The following is a 12,156-nucleotide window of genomic DNA, read 5'->3' on the forward strand; positions in this document are numbered from 1 at the left end:
CTACAGGGTCTCACTGTGTAGATCGGACTCATAGTGATCCTCCTGTTTTCAGCCTCCCAAGCACTGGGATTACAAGCATGCGCCACCACGCCATCTCAGTCACCATCTCAGCACCCTGGGGGCGGGGCCAGCATGGCACACCAGGGATCAAACCCCAACCGCTGCACTCTGCCTAAGTAGGCACTTTAGTCTGCTGAGCTGTCACACTGGCTTCAATTTCTTTCAAAAATATTCACAATTGCTGAGTGTGCCAGTGCACAGCTGTGATCCCAACACTGGGAAGGCTGAGGCAAGGAAGGTGGCTGTGAGTCTGATGCCAGCGTAGGCCACGTGGTCAAGTGTTCAAGGCCAGCCTGATCTACGAAGTACGTACAGGAATCCAGATGAATAATAGAAGTGTACTTGCCAGAGAAAACAGTTTTGTTAGATTTCTTCTAGTCTGTACTATCCTGCTCAAATATATATTTTAAAATTTTCAGTGGTAATATATTTGGGGTTTTTTTTATATTCCACTTTTTTCCATTTAGTATTTTATGTATGCATTTTCCTACAGTAAAAGTTGCTTTTGAGGAGCTACCTAACATCTAACTGCATATGATACACTGACAGCCATTCTCCTACCACTTCTGCGCCATAGTAAATAAATGTTTTTGTGTTTAAATCCTTGTTTACATTTCTCATGATTTTCTCTGGGTGGCTTCCTAGATGAGGAAACTACTGGATCCCAAGACGTGAGTGCCATTTAGACCGTCAGTGACTGCCACCATGGGTGTGTGCTGCCCCCCACAGCCACCACCCTTACCACTGAGTCACGGCTATTTCCCAACCCAGGAAAGTACTGTCACAACAGGCTTCCCTAGCCAGTATTTTTTTTTTAATTTATTTATTTTTGTGTGTGTGTGTGTGTGTGTGTGTGTGTGGCCAGCCCAGCCCACCAGGGGGCAGGGCTGGCTGGCATGTGGTGCTGGGGGATTGAACCGCGGTCCCTGTGCTTTGCTAAGCTTGTTCTAAGTAGGTGCTTTAGACCACTGAGCCATCTCACCAGCCCCCCTGGCCAGTATTAAATGCCAGTTTTGTTTATTTTTTAATTTCAAGATTAATCACTTGGTTAATGCTTAGAAACTGACTGTGATTTGCTCAGTAACATGTGGCAGGAGTAAAATATGGCAGCATTTTAAGATATGAAGTATCAAATGTTGTGCTATCTCCACTTGACATTGCCCAGATGGAGTGGTTTTGAGCCTTTTCATTTCTTTATCTTATTCATGTTTCTCCCAATATAATTACTCTACTTCTGTAACTTCTATCAAAAAATACTTACGCTGTTTATTTAACTGTGTACATTGCTTAGATGTTTCCCTGTACCATTGATTTATGATCCTAATAATTTAGTGTTTTTGCATTTACTTCTTTGGGCGCCTGTCTCCTTTATAAGAACATCTCATGTTTTTCAAGAAGCCTAATGAATCTCTCTCTTTTTTACTGTGACAATGCAGTGAGTTATTGGCAAGGGGGTAAAATGTTTTACTACTTCATCTCATTCTATCCAAGAGGACCCTGTGCTGTGTGCGCTAACTCCTAACAGAGTAACTATCTTTAAAGAGCCAAAGTCTTATGTATAAATTATCCAGATACAGTAATTGTCTTTAAGTATCCATGTAGAAGTATTTGCCCTTTCTTTGTCTTTTTCTCGAAAGACAGGTTTGATGGCTTTGCTACTAGCCTACCCATCTTATCTCTAGAACTCTTTCCAGTCCTTTATTTCTTACAATCATAAATCAGTTTGTCTCAGAGACTGTACAGGCCCTCTTGTTTATAACCGATGTGCCAAGACTTTGAGAAACCACCTGTGGTCTCTAATTGAGTTCTCGGTGTGCTGTGCATATCAGTAGGCAGTGAAATCAGAAACAGCTCTACTATGGGCATGAAGAGTATTAGCAAGTGAATTGTACTTGTGAAAGTGTAATGGAAACAGATTTGATGGAGTAGACCTTAGCATAAGAATGTATTTTCAGAGAAGATATTTGGGAAAGATCTCTAAAAATTAAAATACAGCAGATTTTATTCATTTTTAGGGCTATATGTAGCTTTGTCACAAGGGAAAAGCCCCATAAATTTTTAAAAAATTGTTAGAATATATGAAGATGCAGTGCTTTAAAGTAAAAAGTTGTGGCTCCCAAGAGAACCCTTAATTCTATTTCCTTTGTTTCTTTGTTGTGCTGTAGCTAGTACATGGGGCTCTCTGGGGCTCTGAAGGTAGCGTATTTTTATGGCGAGGGCACTTGGGGAGCAGTGTTTGCTTCCCTGCTAGCGTAGCAGCAGGCACCTGTAGTTTTGGTGATGCACAGGTACTTGCGGCTGATTTATTCTTCTACCTTACCTCTCTACATTGTGGAATTTTGACAACTAGAAATATTTCTACTCCTTTTAATTGTTTTCCTAGGTAGCTTCTTTGGCTTCCATTTGCACTAACACTGAAGCTTTGACCTAGAAGGCTTTGTCGCCCCCCTACTTTTGTAAAAACTGAGGATTCAGAATAAGTAGAATCAACTTTCAGTTTTTCAGAGGTATCTTTCTATGTGCCATTGACCATTAAAGATTTACCCTTGACCTTAAATTTAAAAATCAAACATGCTATTATGCTAAGGAAAACGTGTGTGCATGCATCAAACAGATAGAAGTCAGAGTGGGAGCTGTGTCCCAGGGCAAGCACTGCAGGACACACACTGTGCTGAGCAGTATTCCAAGCGCTGTGCATGGGTCACCTCTGAACTTCACAACAGACGAAGTGGTGATGTCCCTGTCTACATTTTGGTGTGAGGAAACTGAGGCCTACTGACATTAGTGCTGTCCTAGGTAACACAGTTGGTCAGTGGGGTGTGGAGCCAGAGGGGAAACTGGGGCACTTGCTGCAGAGCCCCTGACCTGGCTGGGTCGATCAGTTCGGGTTGCTCTTTTCATCTGTGGTAAAGAGAGGCTTGCATTATTTCTCCTCATACTATTGAGGGAGGCCCACCTTAACAGTGGTAGTGGAAAGGCCTTCCATACTAACGATTAGAAAGGGAAGAACAAGTCAGGACACCAAGAACAAGTCAGGATTAGAACAAGTCAGTAGGACACCATTCCTATCTTTAATGACCTGCAAGTGATGGGCACCCTTTAAAGAATGCCCATGTAGCGTGCTTGCGTAGGATCTGCAAGGCCATGGACTTGATCTCCAGTAATAAAGATGAAAAAGGGCACAGGAAAGTGTGTGTTCTTGTACACATGTTTGTCATTTTTGTTCAGAATATGACTGCAATTTAATTAGTAAAGTAATAGCCCCTAGATATTGGGTGTCTGTCACTGTTTTTGCTTCTGTAGGGCAGACCTCATGGCTGTGTCGTATGTCCCTCGGGCATCTGGTGGCATTGCCACAGAGGCTGCATCAGCACTTCCGGTTCCTTGTCATCCATTTTTTACTGAGAGCAGCTGAGTGTTTATAATACATGGTGGCTTGCCCCATACACTTTATTTTAAAAATAATATTCTCATTACGTTTTTTTTTCTTTCCTTGTTTTTTTTTTTTTCCTTTTTCTTTATAGGCTTAAAAGTTGCCAGTTTAGAAAAACTGAAAATTAAGAGCAAACTACATGGACTTAGTCTTCAGACTTAACCATTGTTTATCTTTAGTGAACTTACAAGTTCTCACAGTAATGTTGACTAGGTTGGGGAGAAACCACGTGTCTTGCAAAATCTAGGGCCTGAACACCTAGCAGAACCTGGTTGCTCTGGAGGACTCATCTGTGGCGCGCAGGCTCTCCCCCAGCACTCCGCAGGTACTGCCAACTGTTGGGCAGGGCTCTGGCCGCCTAAGCCAGTGACCGCTCCTGGCATCTCAGGAAACTTTCCTGAGGAACAAGGAGAGAAGACTGGCACTGGCCACAGCTGCTAGTTACAATTTTTTTCCTTGTAAAATTCAGGTTTGGGCTTTGTTCCTGAGAAAAATAAACCTTAAAACAAAAACAATTCATCTTCCTACTTACTAAATTTAGAATTATTTAGTCTGGTCTCCCAATGTCCTTTAAAATATAAGGTACTTTTAAAGAGGTTGGGGCATATTTTCAAATAGAATTTGGTCAGACCAGACTTCCTATGAGTATCTTAATAAAATTGAGATATGCCTTTTTTAAAAAGAAAAGCATGCAATATAAATTGAAGTCACACAATCCTGCCATGTGGCCTGGGTTTTGGAGCTAAACATAGCACAGGAGAGGTCAGAGCTGCTCCTCTCACTTAGCCACACAGCAGTAGCCTGTGGGCTGTGTCGTCCATTTGATTTCTGTTTGCTTGCTCTGGGGAGTCCTGGCTCTCCACGGACTCACAGGTGATGTTTCAAATACGTTTATGATTTTTTTATATAAATCACTGGCATAAGGTACCTTCTGAGTGAATTTAATCTAGTTGCAAATTTCTTCAAATCTAACAAGTAGTTATTAAGTATCTGCTGAGTATACCCATGTATGACACCACGGTCTTGGCCTCCATAGTACTCCGCAGCAGTAAAAGTGAGGGCGACCTTCATCCCTGCCTAACTGAGGAGGGACAGGCTCTCTGAAGGAAGAAAAGGACCCCTAAACTGGGCGACACAAGGAAAGAATAAGTTAGCACAAGCTAAAGCCAGAAGCAGAGACCCAGACAAGTGCAGGTGGTTCCAGGGGCAGTGTTGCTTCTGAGACCAAACAAAAACCAGAGTCAGCCGCAAGGCCCAGCCAAACTGGTTTAGCAGTGAGAGCGCTGGCCTGTTGGGAAGGAATCGTGTATGTCCTGCTCAGGAGCTCCGGACACTGATACGTTGGGGGGAGCGTGGAAACAAATGCTTGATGTTGGCGTGGGCACACTTGCATCTGAGGAGAAGAGTTTTGATAAGCACTGAGAGATTAGAGAAGAAGCTGAAATGGAGGCTGAAGTGGGCCGTTGCACGTGATGATACCAAGTCAGATCAGACAATGGCAATGAGAATATGCATTGAAGAAATAATTTAGAAGGAAAAAGCAGTAAAAGTTACAGATTGGATGAGGCAGCATGAGCCAGGATACCAAGACCAATGCCCCAGGATCGGTTTGGGTGGGTCAGCCAGTAAGCAGATGAAGGTGTTAAATGGGAGACAGAGAGTAGGAGTTTAGGGATCGCGCAACCAGTTGACTTCTATCTCAGCATTAATCCTGTGAAGTGTTTTTAAGTTTAAGGAACATCTGATTAATAAAATGACAAATGAAATGCAGCTTTGTGACAAGAATTGCTGAACTCAATGGGAGGTTTTAGTCTTGCCATCAAGGAACTTGTGCTTAGTCCAGCCTGACATTTTGAAAAACAACTTAGATTCGCTCCGTGCCTCGCCTGCTTTGCATCCAAAGCTACTTTAGCGTTTGGCTTGCCCTTGCATTCATTTCTGAACAGAAGTCTTCACTCTCTTACGCTCCGGGGGGCATCTTCTCCCTGGTACAGTATCTCTAGTATCTGTTGTTTGCATCTTTCCTCTGCCGATAACTGCCATCCCCCCTTTTTTCCTGGAAATACCCCGCTAGAAATCAGTTTACACCCAGCCACCTGGGCTCCTGTAAATAATTTTTAGCCATGAAGCTACTGAGTCATAACAGAACTCAGTTTGGGGGCCCTTTTTAGCTGGTGAAACCAACTTTGGTCAATTATATTCAAAACTAAGAAGCCTACTTAGCTAGTTAGCAAATTCAGCTTCTTTGAGATGGTCCTCACACCCACGACATTGCATGTGTGTGCGTGCGTGCACATCCATCTGTGCGTATGTGTGCACACATAATTCTTCTAGGTAAAAAATCTGGAGTCATTCTGTGTCATTCTTCACACTGCCTATATCTATGAATCCCCCTTCTTTCCTTTAATTGTCAAATATGCCCTAGATCTGCCCATTTATCTTCTGGCCCTAACCACCACGTGTCTCCTGGCTTCCTTTACATATGTGCCGCAACAGTGGGGATGGTTGTCAGTTTTAGTCAGTAATATGTCACAGAAAGGTAAGCAGTACCCAGCACGATAACACTTAGTTAATTTTTTGTGAAATAAATTTTTTTCCTTAAAATATATCTAAAGGAGAGGAATAAAAGGAAATAAATGGGCTTATTTTGTCCTGAATTATTTATGTTAATTGCTGCATGACCTGGATTTTTTTGGATAACTGCCAGTATTTTTCCTTGTGTTAGATGAATTTGGTATTTTGTATGATTCTCCTTATAAAAATGTCTATCCCCCCCCCACAAAAAAAAAATGTCTATCCCATGAAATTGCAGATGTATCTAGTATGCCCTGGATTCACTTCACCCCTTGCCTTCCTTATCTTTAAGGGTGCTTAGCACTTACTAAAGTCTCAAATACTTGACTATTTTCTGTTGCTAGTCTACCCCCAAACACATATCCCAACACCTGGAGCTAATCTAAAAGGCTTTTTCCTCCTTCCCTAAACCTACAGTGTTTGATCTAAAATCATGAGTGCAGCCCTAGTTTTACAAATAGAACTGTGGCTTTCAGGTTGAAGTTTCTATTTTCTGTTCTGATTCTAGGTTATCTGTCTGTTCTGCCCCTACACTGCAGAGCCTGAATAGCACATGCAAATACATTTTTGTGCTTAAACTAAATTTTCTAGATTGTTAGGAAATTAGAAGCATGAAGGGGCTGAAAAGAATTTGAGAGTAACAGAGATTTCCAATGTTTCCATCTTCAGTAGGTTTTACCTGTAGCTAGGCTAAGAGGTAGTCTACTATGCAATGTGTTGTCAAATGATAAGTATATGAATCGAAGAATAGTGACAGACAGCTGGCTTCCTGGGCTTCTAGAAGGATGGTGGAGGTGGGGTCTTAGGCCACACAGATTGGTAAGCAACTGTTCAGTGTGAAAGGACCTACAGCAAAGAAAGTCATGCTGTTTAACCTGGCATTTCCCAAATTTATTTGAGGCTAGGATCTCCTCTTTACATAAGGAAACTTTTCAGCATGCTTTGGAAATCTGGATGGAAAGAAAGCAGACACTTAAGGTCTAGCACTGGCTTAGACATTAATCAACATTTTCCTTCATTCAGCAAATATGTGTTGAGTGATTACTTTGTGCCATGTATCATTTGAAATACTAGCAACATATTCAAGGGACACAGCAGACAAAGGCTTCTGTCTTTGCAGAGCATATATTCTAATAGGGGAAGCAAACTAGAAGCAGAATATGCAAGTATCACAAGGCAGTGAATGTTTTAGACAACCATAGAGCGAAGTAAGGGGTTAGGAGGATAGGGATGACAATTTTATTTTATTTAAATTTGTATTTATTTGCTGTGCCAGGGCTCAGACAGAGGGCCCTGTGCATGCTAGGTGAGTGCTCTGCCACTGAGCTAGGCTCCAGCTCTGGGATCTACAGTTTTAAATGTGAACATGACCCTGAGCAAGTCATTGAGCCTCTTCTGTCCTAATTTATAAAATGCAGAAATTAAACTAGATTATCTTTTCCCTCTCTCCCTATCCATCTCCCGTAAAGCCTAGAATTACCATATCAAACCATGGTTCTGCTGGTTCATAAGTGTCTCAGTGAGCACTTACAGTCTCCTTGGCAGAAAAGCTTGGGTATTAGTGTTCACAGAATTACTGGCCAAGATGGGCTCTGGCATTTAAATCATTTGTAATATCTACGAAAGAATGATGTAGTTGAATCAATGGAAAAAGCCACTACTTGTAATCATGTGTGTAACTCAACCCAGAATTGAGTATTTGCCTTATGGATAAGCGACCTCTGCCAGAAGGGTACCTGCTACTTTTAGACAGATATTAGTGCGCATGTGTGTGAAAGTCGCAGCAGTGTGCACATTGCACTACTGCCCCAGACCCCTGCGTAAGCAGCAGGCCTGTGACTGGACGCCAGAATGACCTTTCAGACACTATTCCATTGCCACATGCCTGAGCTCGTATCTCAGAGTAATTAGAAGCTTTGACTTACAGGTCTTGGTATACAGTGTTTATGTTAATTATAAATGTCTGAGAGTTTCTTGAGACTTTTTCTTTGTAGCTTTTTATCTAAGATAGGCTGGAGTTTGGTAGGAGGGTTGTGGGTTGTCCTAAGCCGTTGATTTTCAGTCTCATTTTTGGAGTGAAAATTAAAATCTACCAGTTGCCTAGACATGGTGATATATTTTTATATCCTTCATCTAGAGTAAGAACCTTTTTGGAATCATAGAATCTTTAATACTTTTTAAACATTATTTAATTCTTAAGGTATAAAGTAGATAAAAAGCTTACTTGGCTTCATGTCTAAGTAAATCCTCGAGAATAAAACAGGTACACAAAGTAGTGTGTATGTTTAGGGCTGATGAGTCTGCAGTACTCTTCAGCCCAAGGCAGCAAAGCAGGAGGCTTCATAGAGCAACTTGTGTACCACTACTAGGACAGGCTGGGGAGAGGACTGCAGAGCTAACAGGGGGATCCTCGGGTGTACCAGAGCCAATAGACTACTAAAGAAACATGCGGGAGGCCTGAGGCCTTGTCTAATCCAGGCCCATTTGGTGTATTGCCTCTGTGGTATGTGGGAGCCGATTCCTTTCTTCCATGTGATTATGAAGCGTTTTTTAAAACTGGCCTCTAAATTATATGCAGAGCAGAGAAGGGGGTGGTGAAAATGTACTGGTTCTGATGCACCTAGGATCAGCTCTTAAGGACTGGGACAGTACCGCAAGAAGTCTATTCTGAGGGCTGATTTAGAAAGAATATTAGAACATTCCTTGGTGAGTTGGGAATTTTCTCAATTTTATTTTTTTTCTTAATTTTAAATATAAGCATTTTAATCCTTTTCTGTAGGTTAGTGGGAATGTCTTTATACAGTATCTAACAATTCAATATGTACTTGAAACTTTTAGCTTATTGCTTTCAGTTTTGTAATTTCCGAAGGAAACTTAAAAGCAAGAATACCTGAGCTTTGTGTGCTGGCCACCTCTCTCTCTCTCTCTCTCTCTCTCTCTCTCTCTCTCTCTCTCTCTCTCTCTCTTTCTCTCGGTGCCGAGACACGGGACCTGGCCCCCACAGCTGCGGGAGCGTGAGCTCTCTCAGTGCCTGGAGCTCCCTCCAGGATGGACTGTCCCCTGGTTGGAGGGCGGGGGCAGTGGCTGTGAGTTGAGAATTGCTTTCTGTGTGTGTCACAAACTTTAAAACACCCAGTAGGTTCATAACATGGGTTACAAATACTTCAAAAATTTTTGTTTCTAATCTGATTCTTTCCTATTCTGATCACTATTGAATTTTTTTTTTTAAAGTAATTGTAGGGTTTTTCTATTCAAGAGTCTTTTGTTTGTTTTGGTTTTGGCAGAAGTGTTTTTGTTTTTGTTTTTTTTGGCGCCGAATGCCTTCAAGGCATGACTGGCTGTCTTGTGTTGTGGGGATCGAACCACAGCAACCTGAGCCTGACTGCTTTGTTGAAGCAGCCACTTAAAGAACTGAGCTAAGGGGCAGGCCCCCCTGTTTTGGTTTTGGTACTGGGAATTGAACTCAGAACCTTGAGCTTGCCGAGGAAGGCACAGTGCCTCCGAACTATATCCCAGGCCCTACTCACGAGACTTCTAAGGAATGAGAATATGAAAGGCTGTGGGGTGAAACAGCAGGAGAGTCCCCATTGTTTGAGGAGTGTGCATGCATGGATTGCTTGAAACAAGATGCTTTTGTGACAACTCTCCAAATTTAGACAAGACTCTTAATTCTGTGTGTGTGTGTGTGTGTGTGTGTGTGTGTGTGTGTGTGAAAATGAAATGAAAAGATGTTTGGAAAGATTTCTTTCACCTTAAAAAGTGTAAATGATACTTCACTTTGGAAGAGTGGGTGGTTTAAGGCTAAGAAAAGAAAAGGTATACTTACTCTGAAGTTCGGTTAAGGGCTTTCCTGTAATGCTCTTAATAGACATCTGAACTAAAAGGACACTAGTGATTAAGTTAAAAGTTTTCAGTGAAAAACTACCGCGTATTTGTAGAGCTTGCGTTCAGACTCCAGCGACTCTTAGAAAATAGACCTCAGCCACTGAATATCATCCCAACCCTTTTCTGGAGATGGAGGTGGGAGTTAGCAGGGAAGACACATGGAAGTTAAAGGAGCCATGGCTGGGGAAGGTTTCGGAGGCTTTAGGCTATGCTGAATGGTCCATCAGCCTCGGTAGACCCTGGTCATCTCAGGAAAACCAAGGCAGACCCCAGTGCGGTTACCCAGCATGCACATGGCCTTGCCTTCCTGCCTTTGACATAAGTATTCCTCTTCCTCCTTGCTCTCCCCACTGCTGTGGGATTAAGAAGTCACTGTGTTTGCATCACGTGTGGAGTTGTATAGGACGGCAGCTGATCGATGAGAGCCCACAGAGAAAGTAATGAAGGCTTGTTCACAGGGTATCAGCAATTTAGACCTGGAGAAATTGAGGGAGTTGAAGAGTAACTGGGAAGACCCCAAGAGATACTGTTTATGGAGTAGGGAATAGATGTAGAGACTTGTTTTTCTACGAATTGATACTGACTTGCAATCTGGGGTCAAAGATGGTTTGAATTCATGGACAATAGAGGCGCTACTGATTATTTTCTAATACTAAGCACTTTGAGTGAAACTTGACCTTTGAAAGCTCCAACAAGGCTTCTGGATCGCCTTTAAAAAGATGTTTTTCCTTGACTTCTTTGTACATTCATTTCTTCAGCAGGTACTCATTGAAGTCTGCTATGTCCTAGGTACTGCAGAGGGGGATGGGTGGAGATCCCAGGTGTCCCTGCAGGTCACAGCTTAAGCCATCACAGCTGGATTGGGCGGGGTGCATGGGGGCCCTCACGTGGGTGTGCTCTCCTGCACCTTGCTGAGTGTGTCACAGATGCTGTGCAGCCAGTTAGTGTGCTTCTTCATGTTCCAAAACAAAAAAAAATTGATTTCCAGGAGAATGGGTCATCAGCAGTGCTGTGTGATGATTTAACAGGATTTGTTAGCAAATCTGTAAAATATGGTTTCCTGCCCTCCAGTCCCCATGCATAGGTTTAGTAATTTAGTAGAGAAGGAGGGCAGGGGAAAATGCTCCCCACCTAACACCATAGTGGAGCTGCTGTCCCAAGGGAAGAAGTCTCAGGTGCTGGCAAGGGTGGTACAGTTGGAAGGGAGATTCAGTCTGCTGACACAGGTATACTGGGGCAGACCACGGGGAATGCTGTGTGGCCTGGTCACTAGAGGAACCCTGTCCCTTCACTTACCAGAACTGAGACCTGACAGTTCGCTTGGGGCTGGCCTGTGAGCTCCTCCTCTCTGGGCTGCTGGTCTTGTTGTGTAAACAGGAGGATGAACGGGAGAAGCACAGCAGCTGAATTTTGCTTGTGACTGTAATTAGGGCTTAACCTTCTGCTGCTGCTGTTCTGCTCACAAGTACCACTCTGAGAGGCAAAAATTGAGATAAAATATGTTTTTTGTTAAGAGAACAAAAGATTAGTGTATTGCCTGTATCTCAGAGACCATTTAAGCACCTGAAGCTATTCTGCAGGGAATCAGCAGAAGACCGCAGCTCAAAGGAGCAAGAACTTTTCAGCAAAAAATATATTAATAAGCTTTTTGTGTGCATTGGAATCAATTGCTTACCTGCAAGAGGAGGGTTCCTTTCACTGGGCAGTTACTGTTCAGAAGTGACTAGGGACACTGAAGGGTAGCAAATGGAAGTAAAACGGTGACACCTAGGTGTACTTGTCAGATTCCTTGATCTGTTTGGTCATTTAAATATCAGGGTTATAAAATTACTCACTTGTCAAACCAGTTCGTCATAAGATCTTCTCTGGTAAATTTGTAATTTGAGGTGTCTCTCTCTCTCTCTCCCCCTGTCTTTTAGCTTGTCAAAATCCCCAAGAATGATCCCCTCAATGAAGTACATAACTTCAACTTCTACTTGTCAAACGTGGGCAAAGACAACCCTCAGGGCAGCTTTGACTGCATCCAGCAAACATTCTCCAGGTAAGTGCCCTTCACATCATGCTGAGGGCAGAAGATTCATGTGACAGTTTTTTAAAAATTAAGCATTTGTCATTCTGTAAATGTAGAATTGAATTGCAAAGATTATTTATTTGAAAAATATTAAGTACTGCTATACACTGCATTATATTTGTCACTGAGATAC

The 12,156-nt window shown here is 42.5% G+C and overlaps 1 protein-coding gene across 1 annotated transcript in view; it reads left to right on the forward strand.

Moving 5' to 3' along the window:
* Ell2 (elongation factor for RNA polymerase II 2) overlaps positions 1–12,156 on the forward strand; it is a 90,858-nt gene that overhangs the window by 46,718 nt on the left and 31,984 nt on the right. Inside the window, exon 3 of the mRNA XM_004625429.2 lies at positions 11,872–11,993. Coding sequence (XP_004625486.1) covers positions 11,872–11,993 — 122 coding nt within the window. The remainder of the gene's footprint in view (positions 1–11,871; positions 11,994–12,156) is intronic.

The sequence above is a fragment of the Octodon degus genome, unplaced genomic scaffold (genome assembly GCF_000260255.1).
Source record: "Octodon degus isolate 3935 unplaced genomic scaffold, OctDeg1.0 scaffold00009, whole genome shotgun sequence".
Taxonomy (NCBI): domain Eukaryota; kingdom Metazoa; phylum Chordata; class Mammalia; order Rodentia; family Octodontidae; genus Octodon; species Octodon degus.